General features: G+C 39.5%; 1 protein-coding gene across 3 annotated transcripts in view; it reads left to right on the top strand.

The window, feature by feature from the left end:
- Window positions 1-23,199, top strand: part of ctnna2 (catenin (cadherin-associated protein), alpha 2) — a 974,853-nt gene that overhangs the window by 827,342 nt on the left and 124,312 nt on the right. For all 3 annotated transcript variants that reach the window (XM_061988021.2, XM_061988022.2, XM_061988024.2), the window contains one exon: window positions 22,530-22,681. In XM_061988021.2, coding sequence (XP_061844005.1) covers window positions 22,530-22,681 — 152 coding nt within the window. The remainder of the gene's footprint in view (window positions 1-22,529; window positions 22,682-23,199) is intronic.

Genomic DNA, 23,199 nt, shown 5'->3' with positions numbered 1-23,199 from the left:
TAGCTTCCAGTGTGTTAGGCACGCTTGCCTTTGTAAGTTGGATGATTTATGATAAATAAATCATTTCCTACCTTCACGGCTTGGTCCGGAGCCTTCAGTATTGCATTCCGGGAGAACGAACCACAGCAAGCTGCATCCCGATCGTGACAATACACACTGCAAGTATATATATAATTTAGTAACAGACACCTTCATAACAATATGTAATATGTACAATATACACACTGCAAGTATATATATAATTTAGTAACAGACACCTTCATAACAATATATAATATGAACCATATACACACTGCAAGTATATATATAATGTAGTAACAGACACCTTCATAACAATATATAATATGAACCATATACACACTGCAAGTATATATATAATGTAGTAACAGACACCTTCATAACAATATGTAATATGTACAATATACACACTGCAAGTATATATATATATATAATGTAGTAACAGACACCTTCATAACAATATGTAATATGTACAATATACACACTGCAAGTATATATATATAATGTAGTAACAGACACCTTCATAACAATATGTAATATGTACAATATACACTCTGCAAGTATGTATATATGTATATATATATATATATATATATATATATATATATATATATATATATATATATATATATATATATATATATATATATATATATATATATATATAATGTAGTAACAGGCACCTTCATAACAATATGTAATATGTACAATATACACACTGCAAGTATATATATAATTTAGTAACAGACACCTTCATAACAATATATAATATGAACCATATACACACTGCAAGTATATATATAATGTAGTAACAGACACCTTCATAACAATATGTAATATGTACAATATACACTCTGCAAGTATATATATAATGTAGTAACAGACACCTTCATAACAATATGTAATATGTACAATATACACACTGCAAGTATATATACAATGTAGTAACAGACACCTTCATAACAATATATAATATGAACCATATACACACTGCAAGTATATATATAATGTAGTAACAGACACCTTCATAACAATATGTAATATGTACAATATACACTCTGCAAGTATGTATATATGTATATATATATATATATATATATATATATATATATATATATATATATATATATAATGTAGTAACAGGCACCTTCATAACAATATGTAATATGTACAATATACACACTGCAAGTATATATATAATTTAGTAACAGACACCTTCATAACAATATATGATATGAACCATATACACACTGCAAGTATATATATAATGTAGTAACAGACACCTTCATAACAATATGTAATATGTACAATATACACACTGCAAGTATATATGTAATGTAGTAACAGACACCTTCATAACAATATGTAATATGTACAATATACACACTGCAAGTATATATATATAATGTAGTAACAGACACCTTCATAACAATATGTAATATGTACAATATACACACTGCAAGTATATATATAATGTAGTAACAGACACCTTCATAACAATATGTAATATGTACAATATACACACTGCAAGTATATATGTAATGTAGTAACAGACACCTTCATAACAATATGTAATATGTACAATATACACACTGCAAGTATATATGTAATGTAGTAACAGACACCTTCATAACAATATGTAATATGTACAATATACACACTGCAAGTATATATATAATGTAGTAACAGACACCTTCATAACAATATGTAATATGTACAATATACACACTGCAAGTATATATGTAATGTAGTAACAGACACCTTCATAACAATATGTAATATGTACAATATACACACTGCAAGTATATATGTAATGTAGTAACAGACACCTTCATAACAATATGTAATATGTACAATAGACACACTGCAAGTATATATGTAATGTAGTAACAGACACCTTCATAACAATATGTAATATGTACAATATACACACTGCAAGTATATATATAATGTAGTAACAGACACCTTCATAACAATATGTAATATGTACAATATACACTCTGCAAGTATGTATATATGTATATATATATATATATATATATATATATATATATATATATATATATATATATATATATATATATATATATATATATATAATGTAGTAACAGGCACCTTCATAACAATATGTAATATGTACAATATACACACTGCATGTTTATATATAATGTAGTAACAAACATTTTCATAACAATATATACAAAACTCAAAAGCAGTGAAGTTGTCACGTTGTGTAAATGGTAAATAAAAAGAGAATACAACAAATCCTTTTCAACTTATATTCAATTGAATAGACTGCAAAGACAAGATATTTCATGTTCACACTGAGAAACTTGTTTTTTTTTTGCAAGTAATCATGAACTTAGAATTTAATGGCAGTAACACATTGCAAAAAAAGGCATTTTACCACTGTGTTACATGGCCTTTCCTTTTAACAACACTCAGTAAAGGTTTGGGAACTGACACATTTTTGAAGTGTAATTATTTCCCATTCTTGCTTGATGTACAGCTTAAGTTGTTCAACAGTCTCCCTTCTCATATTTTAGCCTTCATATTGCACCACACATGTTCAATGGGAGACAGGTCTGGACTACAGGCAGGCCAGTCTAGTACCCGCACTCTTTTACTATGAAGCCACGCTGTTGTAACACGTGGATTGGCATTGTCTTGCTGAAATAAGCAGGGGCGTCCATGGTAACGTTGCTTGGTATGTACCTTTCAGCATTAATGGTGCCTTCACAGATGTGTAAGTTACCCATGTCTTGGGCACTAATACACCCCCATACCATCACACATGCTGCCTTTTACACTTTGCGCCTATAACAATCCGGATGGTTCTTTTCCTCTTTGTTCCGGATAACACGACGTCCACAGTTTCCAAAAATAATTTGAAATCAGAACACTTTTCCACTTTACATCAGTTCATCTTAGATGAGCTCGGGCCCAGCAAAGCCGGCGGCATTTCTGGGTGTTGTTGATAAATGGCTTTGGCTTTGCATAGTAGAGTTTTAACTTGCACTTACAGATGTAGCGACCAACTGTAGTTACTGACAGTGGTTTTCTGAAGTGTTCCTGAGCCCATGTGGTGATATCCTTTACACACCGATGTCGCTTTTTGATGCAGTACCGCCTGAGGGATCCAAGGTGCGTAATATCATGGCTTACGTGCAGTGATTTCTCCAGATTCTCTGAACCTTTTGATGATATTACGGAGCGTAGATGGTGAAATCCATAAATTCCTTGCAATAATGCTTGAGAAATGTTGTTCTTAAACAATTTGCTCAGGCGTTTGTTGACAAAGTGGTGACCCTCGCCCCGTCCTTGTTTGTGAATGACTGAGCATTTCATGGAAGCTGCTTTAATACCCAATCATGGCACCCACCTGTTCCCAATTAGCCCGTTCACCTGTGGCATGTTCCAAATAAGTCTTTGATGAGCAACTTTTTTGCCACTTGTGCCAGCTTTTTTGGAACATGTTGCAGGCATCAAATACCAATTGAGCTAATATTTGCAAAAAATAACCAAGTTTTCTCCGTGTGAACATGAAATATCTTGTCTTTGCAGTCTATTCAATTGAATATAAGTTGAAAAGTATTTGTTGTATTCCTTTTTTATTTATTATTTACACGATGTGACAACTTGACTGCTTTTGGGGTTTGTAATATTTACAATATACACACTGCAAATTTTCAGGACTTATGCAGACCCCAAATACACATCAGCAGGTACCAGAAGGTAAGTCGTACTAAAACATTTTGACAGATTTGTGAGCGCCGTGTGTAATGTTCTTTATTTTCAATGTAACATTTAAAGTTTTGGTGTTGTTTACTGGCGACATAGTGCAGTCTACACACCTCTCTTATGTGTGACTGCCATCTACTGGTCACACTTATCATTACATCATGTACCAAATAAAATAGCTTTGAGGTTGGTAAGCACAACCTAAATTATTCCATACATTAGGCACACTGGGTTATAAGGTGTACTGTCGAGTTTTGAGAAAAATAATTAATTTTAAGTACCCGTATTTTCCGCACCATAAGGCGCCCTGGGTTATAAGCCGCGCCTTCAATGAACGGCATATTTCAAAACTTTGTCCACCTATAAGCCGCCCCGTGTTGTAAGCCGCATCTAACTGCGCTAAAGGAATGTCAAAAAAACAGTCAAATAGGTCAGTCAAACTTTAATAATATATTAAAAACCAGCGTGATGTGGGCGCGCATGGAGTCGTATATCAACATGGACGAAGCTGCGTGAAAAAAGCCACCCGGCCTCTTTGCGTAAACTTACCTTAACCACTCGCTCATCTTTTCTTCATCCATCCCTTCGAGTTAGCTTTTATGATGACGCCGGCTGGAAAGGTCTCTTTTGGCAAGGTCTTCCTTTTGAATATCACCATGGGTGGAAGTTTCTGGCCATTAGCATGGCAAGCTAGAACCACAGTGAAGGATGACTTCTCATTCCCTGTGGTGCGAATATTCACCGTACGTGCTCCCGTTGTATCCACAGTGCGGTTCACAGGAATATCAAAAGTCAGTGGAACCTCGTCCATGTTGATAATGTTCTCTGGCCGGATCTTTTTTTCAGCTATCTTGTTTTTACAATATGCACGGAAAGTAGCCAGCTTTTCTTGAAAGTCTTTAGGCAGTTGCTGTGAAATAGTAGTCCGTGTGCGGATGGAGAGATTGCGTCTTTTCATGAACCGGATCCCTGACGCTTAGTAGGAGCCATTTTGTGGTCTTTACAGATGTAAACACACAAAGGAAATGAAACGTACCGGTACGGTAATATCCGCGCGCTTTTTCTTCTTCTACGCGGGCGGGTGGTTGCTTACAGTAGAAGAAGAAGCGCTTCCTGTTCTATGGGGGCGGGTGCTTACCTTGGCGGTTGCTTGCGTAGAAGAAGAAGCGCTTCCTGTTCTACCGGGAAAAAAGATGGCGGCTGTTTACCGTAGTTGCGAGATCGAAACTTTATGAAAATGAATCGTAATATTAATCCATATATAAAGCGCCCCGGGTTAAAAGCCGCACTGTCAGCTTTTGAGTAAATTTGTGGTTTTTAGGTGCAGCTAATAGTGCGGAAAATACGGTATGCCTGAAAGTCCGAAAAATACGCTAATTGAGACGGAAATAAGCAAACAGGAAGTCCTGTTCGTGCAACCTACATTTCTGTTCCCTCCCAGTTGGAATCTTAGCGGCGCACGTCTGTCCTGGACCATGAAGCATTTATTGATCCTTGTGAACTTTTGCTTCCCATCGCTCCCTCAAAGACCTGAAGTCTGCGGGCTTGATCACAGTCAAGGGGAAATCTATAGCTGGGGGGGGGGGGGGAGGGATGATTAAATGTAGCTGAACAAAGGGAAAAGGATGCGGGACCACACGCGTTTAAAGGGTACCCGGTCCAATTAACTCCACTCTTCCAAAAAAATCAATAGCTGTCACAAATGATTTCACTAAGTGTTTCCAGCAGAGATTTCTGTAGAATTCATTGATGTGATGTCCTTTGGTTCTTCCTTTCTCCGTTCTGGAACTTGTACCTTGGACCAGATGATACACTACATTGCCAAAAGTATTTGGCCACCCATCCAAATGATGAGAATCAGGTGTCCTAATCACAGGTGTTTAAAATCAAGCACTTAGGCATGGAGACTGTTTCTACAAACGTGTGAAAGAATGGGCCGCTCTCAGTGATTTCCAGCGTGGAACTGTCATAGGATGCCACCTGTGCAACAAATCCAGTCGTGAAATTTCCTCGCTCCTAAATATTTCAAAGTCAACTTTATTATAAGGGAAGTGAAGAGTTTGGGAACAACAGCAACTCAGCCACCAAGTGGTAGGCCGTGTAAACTGACAGAGAGGGGTCAGCATAGTGCAAAGACTTTCTGCACAGTCAGTTATTACAGAGCTCCAGACTTCATGTGGCCTTCCAATTAGCCCACGTACAGTACGCAGAGAGCTTCATTAATTGGGTTTCCATGGCCGAGCAGCTGTGTCTAAGCCATACATCACCAAGTCCAATGCAAAGCGTGGGATGCAGTGGTGTAGAGCACGTCGCCACTAGACTCTAGCCTCTTAAGGCCCAAGCTGTTTGTTTACATGCTTTTTTTATTTCTCTTTGCTATTTGGGCTTATTGGACCCTAATTATAATAAAAACTAAGAATCATCTTTTGATCAATCAATCAATCAATCAATCAATCAATGTTTATTTATATAGCCCTAAATCACAAGTGTCTCAAAGGGCTGCACAAGCCACAACGACATCCTCGGTATAGCCCACATAAGGGCAAGGAAAAACTCACCCCAGTGGGACGTCGATGTGAATGACTATGAGAAACCTTGGAGAGGACCGCATATGTGGGTAACCCCCCCCCCTCTAGGGAGACTGAATGCAATGGATGTCGAGTGGGTCTGACATAATATTGTGAGAGTCCAGTCCATAGTGGATCCAGCATAACAGTAAGAGTCCAGTCCACAGTGGGGTCAGCAGGAAACCATCCCGAGCGGAAACGGGTCAGCAGCGCAGAGATGTTCCCAACCGATATACAGGCGAGCGGTCCACCCCGGGTCCCGACCCCGGACAGCCAGCACCCCATCCATGGCCACCGGATCTGTGTGTCTCCCCTTCCACAAGGGGTAGGGGGGAGCAGAGGAGAAAAGAAAAGAAACGGCAGATCAACTGGTCTAAAAAAAGGGGGGCTATTCAAAGGCTAGAGTATACAAATGAGTTTTGAGATGGGACTTAAATGTTTCTACTGAGGTAGCATCTCTAACTGTTACCGGGAGGGCATTCCATAGTGCTGGAGCCCGAATAAAAAACGCTCTATAGCCCGCAGACTTTTTTTGGGCTCTGGGAATCACTAATAAGCCGGAGTTCTTTGAACGCAGATTTCTTGCCGGGACATATGGTACAATGCAATCGACAAGATTGGCTGGAGCTAGACCGTGTAGTATTTTATACGTAAGTAGTAAAACCTTAAAGTCGCATCTTAAGTGCACAGGAAGCCAGTGCAGGTGAGCCAGTATAGGCGTAATATGATCAAACGTTCTTGTTCTTGTCAATATACTTAGTCCATAAGTACACACACGTGTACTTCATGTTTAGTGACATGCTAATTCTTATTTTTACACTTTTTTTCCCCCAAAGTCCATTGTATGTTATACTCTTCTGACACCACCAGATGGCAGTATAAGTGTCCACATAAGTGGCCATAAGACCCCAATTCAGTAGTGTAAACAATTTTGGAAATAAGAGCTAAATGATGCTGTCCACGCATGTGGCCACTAAGGCCTTTAGAGGCTAGAGCAGTGGAGACGCCTTCTCTGGAGTGATGAATCACGGGGTTTGGAGGTTGCCAGGAGAACGCTACATTTCGGACTGCATTGTGCCGAGTGTGAAATTTGGTGGAGGAGGAATTATGTTGTGGGGTTGTTTTTCCAGGAGTTGGGCATGGCCCCTTAGTTCCAGTGAAAGGAACTTTGAATGCTCCAGGATTCCAAAACATTTTGGACAATTCCATGCTCCCAACCTTGTGGGACCAGTTTGGAGCGGGCCCCTTCCTCTTCCAACATGACTGTGCACCAGTGCACAAAGCAAGGTCCATAAAGACATGGATGACAGAGTCTGGTGTGGATGAACTTGAAGCTGTAATAGCTGCAAAAAGTGGACCGACATCATATTGAACCCTGTGGGTTAGGAATGGGATGGCACTTCAAGTTCATATGTGAGTCAAAGCAGGTGGCCAAATACTTTTGGCAACATAGTGTATGTACTAAAAACCTGTAAGAGACCTGGTGAGCAGGCGCCAAGTCTTGTTGGAACTTGAAATCTCCATCTCCATAGAGCAGGTCAGCAGCAGGAAGCATGAAGTGCTCTAAAACTTGCTGGTAGACGGCTGCGTTGACCCTGGATCTCAGGAAACAGAGTGGACCGACACCAGCAGATGACATGGCACCCCAAACCATCACTGATGGTGGAAACTTTACACTAGACTTCAGGCAACGTGGATCCTGTGCCTCTCCTGTCTTCCTCCAGACTCTGGGACCTCGATTTCCAAAGGAAATGCTAAATTTGCTTTCGTCAGAAAACATGACTTTGGACCACTCAGCAGCAGTCCAGCTGGTGTCGGTCCACTCTGTTTCCTGAGATCCAGGGTCAACGCAGCCGTCTACCAGCAAGTTTTAGAGCACTTCATGCTTCCTGCTGCTGACCTGCTCTATGGAGATGGAGATTTCAAGTTCCAACAGGACTTGGCGCCTGCACACAGCGCAAAATCTACCCGTGCCTGGTTTACGGACCATGGTATTTCTGTTCTAAATTGGCCCGCCAACTCCCCTGACCTTAGCCCCATAGAAAATCTGTGGGGTATTGTGAAAAGGAAGATGCAGAATGCCAGACCCAAAAACGCAGAAGAGTTGAAGGCCACTATCAGAGCAACCTGGGCTCTCATAACACCTGAGCAGTGCCAGAAACTCATCGACTCCATGCCACGCCGCATTAACGCAGTAATTGAGGCAAAAGGAGCTCCAACCAAGTATTGAGTATTGTACATGCTCATATTTTTCATTTTCATACTTTTCAGTTGGCCAACATTTCTAAAAATCCCTTTTTTGTATTAGCCTTAAGTAATATTCTAATTTTGTGACACACGGAATTTGGGATTTTCATTTGTTGCCACTTCAAATCATCAAAATTAAATGAAATAAACATTTGAATGCATCAGTCTGTGTGCAATGAATAAATATAATGTACAAGTTACACCTTTTGAATGCAATTACTGAAATAAATCAAGTTTTTCAAAATATTCTAATTTACTGGCTTTTACCTGTATATAAGTTGCTCTGGAGCCCGGCCAAACTATGAAAAAACTGCGACTTAAAGTCCGAAAAATACGGTATATAAAATGTGTCGTACCTGCTTTGCCGTTGTACAAGCAGGTGTGTATCATAAATTCTATATCAACAGAACATAAAAGGGCAACACAAATCTCTCACTCTCCTCCTTTTTTTAATTTGCTTTAATCCACTTACAGGCGCTGCGTAAAATGGGCTTTTGGGAATTTTCCGGGAATACATTTTTAAATAGAGATATTTAAATCTTCTGCAAGTTCTTAATGAGCGAGGTTGCTGATGGTGAGGCGCAATTCCAGTTGAGAAATGATGAAGGGAATTAAATGTGACCATGTAGGAATGGATTTATTCACCCTCTCGGCTTAGGCACGGTTTAAGGTAGGGACGTTATGCAAGTACAATGGATGCCTAAAAGCTCCCTTCAGTGCCCCTGTGAGGCGTTTAAGCAGCTCTAAATAGCAGCACTCTCAACATTACTTTTTTGGAAACATTTCAGGTACCTACTTCTACACAAACACAACATGGTTTGCAAATTACGTTTACGTGATTTAGGGCGAAAATATGCTTTGAAGACAGCATCAAAAAAGTGCATTTCGGGGATAAAAGGACCTTACTTTTCCCTTTTCTAGGTCTTAAAATCCTATTAACGCACTATAAGGACCTTCCTGACCATTGAAATATGAAATAAATTCCCCAAAATACTGGAATAAATATTTGATTTCCAAATGCACTTACACGTATTTATTCCACATATCAAGGACTTCTTGCATTGTCATATTATTCTTATTTTGTAAACTGTATCATTCTAGTCCTACGTCTGGCATATTGTCATACAAACCCTGTTTCCATATGAGTTGGGAAATTGTTTTAGATGTAAATATAAACGGAATACAATGATTTGCAAATCCTTTTCAACCCATATTCAGTTGAATATGCTACAAAGACAAGATATTTGATGTTCAAACTCATAAACTTTATTTTTTTTTTTGCAAATAATAATTAACTTTGAATTTCATGGCTGCAACACGTGACAAAGTAGTTGGGAAAGGGCATGTTCACCACTGTGTTACATGGCCTTTCCTTTAAACAATACTCAGTAAACGTTTGGGAACTGAGGAGACACATTTTTTAAGCTTCTCAGTTGGAATTATTTCCCATTCTTGCTTGATGTACAGCTTAAGTTGTTCAACAGTCCGGGGGTCTCCCTTGTGCTATTTTAGGCTTCATAATGCGCCACACATTTTCAATGGGAGACAGGTCTGGACTACAGGCAGGCCAGTCTAGTACCCGCACTCTTTTACTATGAAGCCACGTTGATGTAACACGTGGCTTGGCATTGTCTTGCTGAAATAAGCAGGGGCGTCTATGGTAACGTTGCTTGGATGGCAACATATGTTGCTCCAAAACCTGTATGTACCTTTCAGCATTAATGGCGCCTTCACAGATGTGTAAGTTACCCATGCCTTGTGCACTAATACACCCCCATACCATCACACATGCTGGCTTTTACACTTTGCACCTATAACAATCCGGATGGTTCTTTTCCTCTTTGGTCCGGAGGACACGACGTCCACAATTTCCAAAAACAATTTGAAATGTGGACTCGTCAGACCACAGAACACTTTTCCACTTTGTATCAGTCCATCTTAGATGAGCTCAGGCCCGTTTCTGGGTGTTGTTGATAAACGGTTTTTGCCTTGCATAGGAGAGTTTTAACTTGCACTTACAGATGTAGCGACCAACTGTAGTTACTGACAGTGGGTTTCTGAACTGTTCCTGAGCCCATGTGGTGATATCCTTTACACACTGATGTCGCTTATTGATGCAGTACAGCCTGAGGGATCGAAGGTCACGGGCTTAGCTGCTTACGTGCAGTGATTTCTCCAGATTCTTTGAACCCTTTGATGATATTACGGATCGTAGATGGTGAAATCCCTAAATTCCTTGCAATAGCTGGTTGAGAAAGGTTTTTCTTAAACTGTTCAACAATTGGCTCACGCATTTGTTGACAAAGTGGTGACCCTCACCCCATCCTTGTTTGTGAATGACTGAGCATTTCATGGAATCTACTTTTATACCCAATCATGGCACCCACCTGTTCCCAATGTGCCTGTTCACCTGTGGGATGTTCCAAATAAGTGTTTGATGAGCATTCCTCAACTTTATCAGTATTTATTGCCACCTTTCCCAACTTCTTTGTCACGTGTTGCTGGCATCAAATTCTAAAGTTAATGATTATTTGCACAAAAAATAAGGTTTATCAGTTTGAACATCAAATATGTTGTCTTTGTAGCATATTCAACTGAATATGGGTTGAAAATGATTTGAAAATCATTGTATTCCGTTTATATTTACATCTAACACAATTTCCCAACTCACATGGAAACGGGGTTTGTAAATCAATGGCTAATATAGTAAACAACAACGCCGGAAATGAGTCCCGTGGAAAAACCGTCCGACCAGAACTCTCTAATAACCAAAGTTTCTCGGGTGAATAACGTCAACTCACTACACCGGTATGTTTTAGTGCTTGTATGGCGAGTTTACTGACAGATATAAGTAAGAACTTTACACTACTTTATATTAGAAATGGCAACAGTGGAGGATGAATGTCACACAACAAGAAGATAGAGAAAAATAAGAAGCTTATTGACTACGGTGTCGGCACGGACTACAAAGGCGGATTCGCGCAAATTTTCAGTACTTATGCAGATTCCAAATACACATCAGCAGGTACCAGAAGGTAAGAAAAGTTGCTTTTGCATAGTATTGCGAAACAAAACGCCAGATAATGTCTTACCTTATACAAACACCATAATAAAACTCCTATGTTTAATGCGCCGACAATCCATCATAGCTTACCAAAGTCCTACTAAAACATTTTGATTGATTTTTGAGAACTGTATGTAATGTTCTATATTTTCAATGGAACATATGACATTTTGGTGTTGTTTACTTGAGTCATAATGCAGTCTACACATATCTCTTATGTGTGACTGCCATCTACTGGTCACACTTATCATATATGGGTTATTCTTCTATAGCACTTTTCCACCTTCAAGGTACTCAAAGCGCTTTAACGCTATTTCCACATTCACCCATTCACACACACATTCACACACTGATGGCGGGAGCTGCCATGCAAGGCGCTAAACGCCACCCATCAGGAGCAAGGGTGAAGTGTCTTGCTCGAGGACACGACGGACGTGACGAGGTTGGTAGAAGGTGGGGATCGAACCAGGAACCCTCAGGTTGCTGGCACGGCCACTCTCCCAACCTTCGCCACGCCGTCCCCATCATTACACCATGTACCAAACAAAATAGCTTGGAGGTCAGAAAGCACAACCAGAATTATTCTGTACATCAGCTTATAAGGTTATAAGGTGTCATGTCTGTGTGATCATGTTTTTGTTTTGGTCATGTTCGTTTTGGTTTTTGGACTTTTTGTGCACTTTTGTTTTGTCACCATAACAACCATTAGTTTTCACCTGCCACGTCACGCACCTGTTTCACGTTTTGAGTCACGCACCTGCTTTCACTAATCATGTCCATAGTATTTAAGTTCATTCTTTTCAGTTTGTCGTTCTGACGACATCCTCACATTTATGCTCTGTCCATTCCTGACACTTCTTTCCATGTCCATCCTTCATGCTACTATTTTTGTCCAAGCCAAGTAAGTTTTTGTTCCATGTTTATAGTCTTTTTGGTTTCATAGTTTGTTCTCCTCCATTGTGCGCGCCTTTGTTTACTTCCTTTTTTTTTTGTAGTTAGTCTTTAAATAAAAATGTACTTAAATTCCCGTTCTCGCCCGAGCCAACTTTCCGTTGCATCCCAGAAAAACTAAACCCTAGGACCCAGTCGCAGCTCCACGACGCCAAGTGCCGCCAGTCGCAGCTCCACGACGCCAAGTGCCGCCAGTCGCAGCTCCAAGACCCATGCCAAGACCAAGACCCATGCCAAGACCAAGACCAAGACCAAGACTCGCCATGCCAAGACCAAGACCAAGACTCGCCATGCCAAGACCAAGACCAAGACTCGCCATGCCAAGACCAAGACCAAGACTCGCCATGCCAAGACAAAGACCAAGACCCACGCCAAGACCAAGACCCACGCCAAGACCAAGACCAAGACCCTCCACGCCAAGACCAAGACCAAGACCCTCCACGCCAAGACCAAGACCCTCCACGCGAAGACCCGCCATGCCAAGACCAAGACCAAGACCCGCCATGCCAAGACCAAGACCCGCCATGCCAAGACCAAGACCCGCCATGCCAAGACCAAGACCCACGCCAAGACCAAGACCAAGACCCACGCCGAGCTTCGCCGCCTGACGCGCCACGCCAAGCTTCGCCACCTGACTCACCACGCCAAGCCACACCTGCCACGATGACGACGCGCCTGCCTCCTCGTCGGCTACGGATATGGCCGCTACCTGGTTGCCCGCCTGCTGGCGTTCTACTCGCCGCCTCGGTGGATTCGGGGCCACTTGGGCTGGCGACCCACCGCCATGTCCCCCTCCCGCCCTCCCATGACTCTTGTTAATTTTTTTTTCCTTTTTGGACATCTGGTATCTGTCCTTAAGGGAGGGGCTCTGTCATGTCTGTGTGATCATGTTTTTGTTTTGGTCATGTTCGTTTTGGTTTTTGGACTTTTTGTGCACTTTTGTTTTGTCACCATAACAACCATTAGTTTTCACCTGCCACGTCACGCACCTGTTTCACGTTTTGAGTCACGCACCTTCTTTCACTAATCATGTCCATAGTATTTAAGTTCATTCTTTTCAGTTTGTCGTTCTGACGACATCCTCACATTTATGCTCTGTCCATTCCTGACACTTCTTTCCATGTCCATCCTTCATGCTACTATTTTTGTCCAAGCCAAGTAAGTTTTTGTTCCATGTTTATAGTCTTTTTGGTTTCATAGTTTGTTCTCCGCCATTGTGCGCGCCTTTTGTTTACTTCCTTTTTTTTTTGTAGTTATAGTCTTTAAATAAAAATTTTTTTAAATTCCCGTCTCGCCCGAGCCAACTTTCCGTTGCATCCCAGAAAAACTAAACCCCAGGACCAAGTCATGACATAAGGCGAGTTTTGAGAAAATGTATGTATTTTAAGTGCGCCTTACAGTCCGAAAAATACGGTACTTGTATTTTGCCATGCAGCGCACAAAAAGTCAGGACTAAAATCCTAAACTCAGTGCGAAACTTGACTGGATGCCAATGAGAACCGTATCGAACGGGGGAAATGAGAGCTGGTCTGGGCGCACCGGTCCAAAGTCTGGCAACAGCATTCTGTACAGTCTGAAGTCTGTTGAGAGGTGACTTGTTGAAACAAGTGAAAGCAGAGTTCAAATAATCGATGTGAGACAAGATCAATAATCATTTCCAGATCCCATTTTGACTACAAGTTCCTCACTTTAGAAATATTTCTCAGGTGATAAAAACAGTTTTTGGCCAGTTGACCCTTCCTAAGACCTGGACTGATCCAACACAAGCCCAATGGGTTCTGAGGCTGCTTTGAACAGATGCACCCAGAGCACCAAGGGACTTCTTGATCTTTGGAGGTGCCAATTGTGGCCCGCCACTTCAATTTATTTGGCCCTGGAAAGCCTGGAAATAATATGTATCAATAAAGTAGTGTAACTTTTCTTACTAAATGGATTCTTTCTTTCCATTTTGGGAGAAAACAAATATATGTACTCCATGTAATCGCAAATGATGTTAACTTAAATAATGTCTAATTATGCAAAAATAGATTATCAAACATATCAACCATTTTTTTTAAATAGAAAAAAATACTAATAATAATGATATTAAAGTGAGCTATCCATCAAATTGTGCAATATGTCGTTGTGGTTTGTGCAGCCCTTTGAGACACTCGTGATTTAGGGCTATATAAGTAAACATTGATTGATTGATTGAATATAAAAGTAGCAATTTTACTGTGTTTTTTACAGCATTTTTCTGTAAATGAAAAAAAAACAGTACTTTTTTTACTGTTATAAACTGTGGTGTCGTTTTGGCATTTACAGTAATACACCTACACACATACACTTGTTTATTTTGCGGTAAAAACAACAAACAAACTGGCAGCTCAGGTGCCATTGTTTTACTGTAAAATTGCATTTTTTTTGTATTTACAGTAAAAAAAACAAATGCAAATTTTACAGTAAAATTCTGGCAACTGAGCTGCCTTTTTTTTTGTTTTTTTACCATGAAAACAGCAGTACTGTTTTTTTATTTACGGTAATATACACTACATTTTGAGGTGAAATTATTGCAACCTACCAAATTTTTTTTTTTACATTTTAGTTTAAAAAAAAAAAATCTACTAATAAAATGCATTAAAAATGTTTGTAATAATAGTATTCACTTTTAGAAGCGGCCCTCTGGGGCCAAACATAACTGGCATGCATACTTGCCAACCTTGAGACCTCCGAATTCGGGGGATTGGGGGGGGGTTAAAGGGGGAGGAGTATATTTATAGCTAGAATCAACTGAAATTGAAGTATTTCTTATATATACTGTATATATATACTGTATATATATATATATATATATATATATATATATATATATATATATATATATATATATATATATATATATATATATATATATATATATATATGTAAATACTTGACTTTCAGTGATTTCTAGCTATATATATATATATATATATATATATATATATATATATATGTGTATTTTATTATATATATAATAATAATAATACATTTTATTTATAAGGCGCCTTTCTGGGCACTCAAGGACACCGTACAAAATCAAAACAATAAAATCAAATTGGATAAAAAACAACAACAGCCACAAAAATAGAGAAGAAAAGATGATTACAATGAATAAGCAGTCAGTAATAGGTGTGTTTTGAGTCTTGATTTGAAGAGGGATATCAAGTCTAAGTTACGAAGGTCTGGTGGTAAAGAGTTCCAAAGATGTGGGGCAGAGCGGCTGAGAGATCGGGCACCCATGGTGGACAGTTTAAATAAAGGAACAGTGAGATTATATACAGTTTATATATATATATATATATATATATATATATATATATATATATATATATATATATATATATATATATATATATAATAAATACTTGAATTTCAGTGTTAATTTATTTACACATATACCCACACATAACACTCCTCTACTCATTGTTGTATTTGAAAGTGCAATGCTTTGCAGCCAGTAGCACAGCCTTTGAAGGAGCATAGGTATGGGCAGCATCTGTGCAATTAAATTTGCCGGAAAAGAGTGAGTTTAGGGTTGAATTGTCCATTCCTCGTTCTATTCTCTGTCACTCGTCGTCGCCGTGACTGCGTCTTCTTCGTTCTTCTGCTTCGTCTCCTTCTTGTTGTGTGTGCAGTTGTGCACTCGCCAAAAGCCGTAGATGTTATAACGTGACTGGGTCGGCACGCTGTTTATATGAAGAATAAGTGGATGACGACAGGCTGTCCTCACTCAGGTACGCACGGACCTGGAGGGGGCGTGCCTTAAGTCCGGCTGGAAATCGGGAGAAGTTTGTGAGAATGGTTTTCGGGAGAGGCACTGAAATTCGGGAGTCTCCCGGAAAATTCGGGAGTGTTGGCAAGAATGCTGCCATGTGGCCCTCGGTGAAAACAACTTTGACATCTCTGTGTTAGAATTTATCTGAAGGAAATTTGAAGACAACCATTTTTTTTTTTCGGAGTGAAGGACAAAAACTGGATTCCCCAGCCCCAAAAAATGGTTTTTGCCTCCGTGTTGAAAAGTTTGTATGAAAAGGTTTTCTGCTTCTGTTACTTTTAGGAGCAAATTGTCGAGGCATGGCATGTAGGCCAGTATGAGAATACGTGTTATTACTGGCTGTAATACCTTGGCTAAATCCCATTTAACACGCTTCAATGTGAGCACTCGCAGCCATGCCACCCGCCTCCTTAAACCGCCACACTAACTTGGGCCATGTATCACTTTTTCCCCATCTACTCACTCCAGGCACTACATTAGTGATTGACTTTAAAACGTGTCCCTTTTTTTTTGCAGAAGAGATGGGTTTAAACGTGCGGAGTTACAGTACTTGGCAGAAAAAAAAGGTCTGGAGGAAGGAGGGGAGGAGGGAGGAGTGCGGCCATAACCACTTTCCCATTAAGCCATTGATTTCTCCTCCTCTCAAGGACACGCTTCAATGGCGTGCAGGCTGTCCGTCAGGAATGTAGGACTGGGCTCCGCACACTGGAGTCGTGCCTCGGTCCGACCGTTAATCTAGCAAAGAGAGAGGGATGGGTGGAGGGAGGCAAGGTCAAAGGGCGGACTGGCGTCCACGAGGCAGCTGTGGGGAAGACAATTAAATCACGCACCTGTGCACTCACACAGGGTGAGAGGAGTCGACAAAATGCTCTAAAAGAGGATGTTTTTATTAGGGGTGTCAAAAAAAAAAAAGATTTTTAGATTAATTGCGATTTTTTTATTTTATTTTTTTATTTTTTACTTTTTAATCTGTCTTGTCCAGCCGTTTTGGCAAATCATGTTGTTGATGTCGAACACAGGTGTCAAACTCAAGGCTCATTTTATTTGGCCCGCGAAAGCCTGCAAAAAATGGGTTTCTGTCATGTCTGTATTATCATGTTTTGTTTTAAGTCATGTTTTGTTTAGTTTCTGTCTTTTCACTCCCTTGTCTGGTCACCATAGCAACCATTAGTTTTCACCTGTCACGTCACGCACCTGTTTCACGTTTTGAGTCACGCACCTGCTTTCACTAATCATGTCCATAGTATTTAAGTTCATTCATTTTCTGTTGTTCGTCCTGACGACCTCAACACATTTATGCTCTGTTCATGCCTGATACTTCTGCCCATGTCAATTCCTCAAGCAACTACTTTTGTCCAAGCCAAGTAAGTTTTTGTTCCATATTTATAGTCTTTTTGGTTTCATAGTTTGTTCTCCGCCATTGTGCGTGTTTTTTGTTTGTACTTTTTTGCTATAGTCTTTTGGTTTCATAGTTTATTCTCCGCCACTGTGCGCGCTTTCATTTATTCCTTTTTTTGATAATAATAAATCATGTACCTTCATTCCCGTCTCGCACGAGCCGACTTTCCGTTGCATCCTGGAAAAGCACACACCCCGGACCAAGTCATGACAGTTTCAATATATTATTTATTTATTTATTTATTTTTTTCATTCTTTCAATTTTGACTAAGAAAAAAAAAACTTTTTTTAAACTCATTTTAATGTTATCTGACCATGCCAATTATATTACAAACCCCGTTTCCATATGAGTTGGGAAATTGTGTTAGATGTAAATATAAACGGAATACAATGATTTGCAAATCATTTTCAACCCATATTCAATTGAATGCACTACAAAGACAACATATTTGATGTTCAAACTCATAAACTTTTTTTTTTTTTTGCAAATAATAATTAACTTAGAATTTCATGGCTGCAACACGTGCCAAAGTAGTTGGGAAAGGGCATGTTCACCACTGTGTTACATCACCTTTTCTTTTAACAACACTCAATAAACGATTATCATTAACATAACTATGGCATAGCACAACATGAAACTGTGGCATGCAACCAATAACACAACTATGTCATAGCACAACATAAAACTGTGGCATGAAACCAATAACATAACTATGGCGTAGCACAACATGAAACTGTGGCATGAAAGTACTAACATAACTATGGCATAGCACAACATGAAACTGTGGCATGAAAGTACTAACATAACTATGGCATAGCACAACATGAAACTGTGGCATGCAACCAATAACACAACTATGTCATAGCACAACATAAAACTGTGGCATGAAACCAATAACATAACTATGGCATAGCACACCATGAAACTGTGGCATGAAACCAATAACATAACTATGGCATCGCACAACATGATTAATTAATACATATTTTTGTAGTTTTGTTTTTGTTAGCGTATTTTTGAAATGTGCCGCGCGGGCCTTTTAACAAATTAGCTGCGAGCCGCAAATGGCCCCCGGGCAGCACTTTGGAGCCCCCTGGCTGTAATGTGGGGTCTTTAAAGCGGAACTAAATGTCTGGCGGAGTTTCTCAGCCTTTATTGTCAGTTTTACAAGTGAGCAGGACATGGATTCATGAGGACAAAACACCAAGATGAGTAGATGGCACACAAAGACTGTCCATCTATCTGTGCAATTATACTGCAGCATTAGGTAAAACATATAATTGGCCGGTGTGGCTGTAGGCAACTTACCAACTACATTTAAAGTCTTATGAGTGGTCAGCATCCAGTGCAGTGCTTTATCGCCCTGCTGTAAAATGTTGGAAGCAATTAGGGGGGCAGGAAATATCATTAATTTCTGAATTATATATATATATATATATATATATATATATATATATATATATATATATATATATATATATATATATATATATATATATATATATATATACATATATATATGAATGTGATTATATACACTATATTGCCAAAAGTATTTGGCCACCTGCCTTGACTCACATATGAACATGAAGTGCCATCCCATTACTAACCCACAGGGTTCAATATGATGTGGGTCCACTTTTTGCAGCTATTACTTCTCTTCTGGGAAGGCTGTCCACAAGGTTGCGGAGTGTGTTTATAGGAATTTTCCACCATTCTTCCAAAAGTGCATTGGTGAGGTCACACACTGATGTTGGTGGAGAAGGCCTGGCTCTCAGTCTCCGTTCTAATTCATCCCAAAGGTGTTTTATCGGGTTCAGGTCAGGACTCTGTGCAGGCCAGTCAAGTTCATCCACACCAGACTCTGTCATCCATGTCTTTATGGACCTTGCTTTGTGCACTGGTGCACAGTCATGTTGGAAGAGGAAGGGGCCCGCTCCAAACTGTTCCCACAAGGTTGGGAGCGTGGAATTGTCTAAAATATTTTGGTATCCTGGAGCATTAGAAGTTTCTTTCACTGAAACTAAGGGGCCAAGCCACATATATACATACACATGTATGTATATATATATATATACATTTATACATATATATATATATATATATATACCGGTATATAAATGTATGCATGTATGTATATATACAAACCCCGTTTCCATATGAGTTGGGAAATTGTGTTAGATGTAAATATAAACGGAATACAATGATTTGCAAATCATTTTCAACCCATATTCAGTTGAATATGCTACAAAGACAACATATTTGATGTTCAAACTGATAAACTTTATTTTTTTTGTTGCAAATAATAATTAACTTAGAAGTTCATGGCTGCAACACGTGCCAAAGTAGTTGAGAAAGGGCATGTTCACCACTGTGTTACATGGCCTTTCCTTTTAACAACACTCAGTAAACGTTTGGGAACTGAGGAGACACATTTTTTAAGCTTCTCAGGTGGAATTCTTTCCCATTCTTGCTTGATGTACAGCTTAAGTTGTTCAACAGTCCGGGGGTCTCCGTTGTGGTATTTTAGGCTTCATAATGCGCCACGTATTTTGAATGGGAGACAGGTCTGGACTACAGGCAGGCCAGTGTAGTACCCGCACTCTTTTACTATAAAGCCACGTTGATGTAACACGTGGCTTGGCATTGTCTTGCTGAAATACCTTTCAGCATTAATGGCACCTTCACAGATGTGTAAGTTACCCATGTCTTGGGCACTAATACACCCCCATACCATCACACATGCTGGCTTTTCAACTCTGCACCTATAACAATCCGGATGGTTCTTTTCCTCTTTGGTCCGGAAGACACGACGTCCACACTTTCCAAAAACAATTTGAAATGTGGACTCGTCAGACCACAGAACACTTTTCCACTTTGTATCAGTCCATCTTAGATAAGCTCAGGCCCAGCGAAGCTGACGTCGTTTCTGGGTGTTGTTGATAAACGGTTTTCGCCTTGCATAGGAGAGTTTTAACAGTCTAGATGGTTCGCTTCCCCTTTGGTCCGGATGACACAATGTCGAATATTTCCAAAAACAATTTGAAATGTGGACTCGTCAGACCACAGAACACTTTTCCACTTTGCATGAGTCCATCTTAGAAGATCTCGGGCCCAGAGAAGCCGGCGGCGTTTCTGGGTGTTGTTGATAAATGGCTTTCGCTTTGCATAATAGAGCTTTAACTTGCACTTACAGATGTAGCGACAAACTGTATTTAGTGACAGTGGTTTTCTGAAGTGTTCCTGAGCCCATGTGGTGATATCCTTTAGAGATTGATGTCGGTTTTTGATACAGTGCCGTCCGAGGGATCGAAAGTCACGGTCATTCAATGTTGGTTTCCGGCCATGCCGCTTACGTGGAGTGATTTCTCCAGATTCTCTGAACCTTTTGATGATATTATGGACCGTAGATGTTGAAATCCCTACATTTCTTGCAATTGCACTTTGAGAAACGTTGTTCTTAAACTGTTTGACTATTTGCTCACGCTGTTGTGGACAAAGGGGTGTACCTCGCCCCATCCTTTCTTGTGAAAGACTGAGCATTTTTTCGGAATCTACTTTTATACCCAATCATGGCACCCACCTGTTCCCAATTAGCCTGCACACCTGTGGGATGTTCCAAATAAGTGTTTGATGAGCATTCCTCAACTTTATCAGTATTTATTGCCACCTTTATATATAATATGTAACCAGGTAAACACACACATATATATATATATATATATATATATATATATATATATATATATATATATATATATATATGTGTGTATACATGCGTATGTATATATATATGTATATGTGTATATATGTGTATGTGTCTATATGTGTGTTTATATATATATATATATATATATATATATATATATATATATATATATATATATATATATATATATATATATATATATATATATATATATATATATATATGTATTCATACATATATATTCCTCGCGCACTAATTGACTTAAAGAGCGCACTTGCTGCATGTCATGTTATGGTAAAATGCATTTTTAGACAATATGATTTGCCTGAGTGGTTAGGAGATGGTAGAAAATTGACTAGTAAGGACAGATTTGAAAAAAATTATAATATTAATTTTTTTTTTAACTTGGGACTTCCCGCGGGCCGGATTTTGGACGCTTGGGGGCCGTATCCGGCCCGCAGGCCATAGTTTGGGGACCCCTGCTTTAAATAATAACAAAAGGTACTTGGAAATATTAATAGTAATTTTTAAAAAAAGGTCAGTTTTGGGGTTTTATGCGAATGTTGGCATGATCTTGACTAATAGCCATTAAAATAAGGCTAAAAACTCAAAGAAATAGTTTTAGAAATATTGATATTCCTTTTGATTCTTTCTAACTCTCCTTTGTTGACAAGGCAACAAGTGTTTGGACTGTAAGATGACAGGTCAACTTCCTCCTTGATGGATCTGATGCTGCTGTGCGGAAAAAAATGTTTGCTCCGATTTCCAAACGCCAGCGAGCTATTTCCAACATCCCTGACTGCAGGTTACCTTTGTTTTCTTTGCCGCGGTTTATTTTTACAGCCGCACTGCAGAGTGTCTGTGTTAAAGCGTCTATAAATATTCGCCCCAACAAAAGGCGTCGTACGTATCGCTTAAATCCTCGTTGAATGCAAAACAACGCAACAAACTTGTCCAACTAAGTGTGTTTACACCGTGACAAATTGTATACAAAGTTCTGCTTAGTTTCTAAATCTAAATCTTTTCCTCCCCTGTAGTCATGCCTCGTTTTGCCGAACAAGTGGAGGTGGCCATCGAGGCCCTGAGTACCAACCCGCCGCAGGCCTTTGAGGAGAACGAGTTCATCGACGCATCCCGCTTGGTCTACGACGGCGTTCGGGACATCAGGAAAGCCGTCCTCATGATAAGGGTATGTCACTTTGTAAAACTGGTTTTGTTATCCCCTGGTTCTTTTGAAGACTTCGCAGTCGTCCATCAGTTTCAGGGTCCTTGGCCTGGAAAAGGTTGAAGACTCCTAAATAAAGTATGCAAATTGTGACTAAGACAGTCATTGCAGTATTTCAACTTTATTTTAGTGTTAAAGACTTTGAATATGAAGATTATTTAATATTATATTCATTATTCCTAAAGAAACATGATTGTACTCCTCTTATGTTAAGGCTGTCAGGAACTGCTGGTGTTGAACCCCAGGATGCAAAGATGGCAGGCGTAGTGCAGGAAACATGACTTTAATGTCAAAAAGGAAATAGTGCAACTGGTAAGTGCACATGCAGGGAAAACAGGAACCAGGAAACAGGAACCAGGAACCAAGCAATAGGAAACACGAAACAGGAAGACAGGAAATAGGCATTAGGAAACAGGAAATCAGGAAACAGGTATCAGAAAAACTAGAACTAGAAAAAACAGGCAACAGGAAACAGGAAACAG

Source organism: Nerophis lumbriciformis, linkage group LG27 (genome assembly GCF_033978685.3).
Source record: "Nerophis lumbriciformis linkage group LG27, RoL_Nlum_v2.1, whole genome shotgun sequence".
In the NCBI taxonomy this organism is placed as follows: Eukaryota; Metazoa; Chordata; class Actinopteri; order Syngnathiformes; family Syngnathidae; genus Nerophis; species Nerophis lumbriciformis.
Note: the sequence above shows the minus strand (reverse complement) of the source record. Positions and strands in the feature narration are given on the sequence as shown.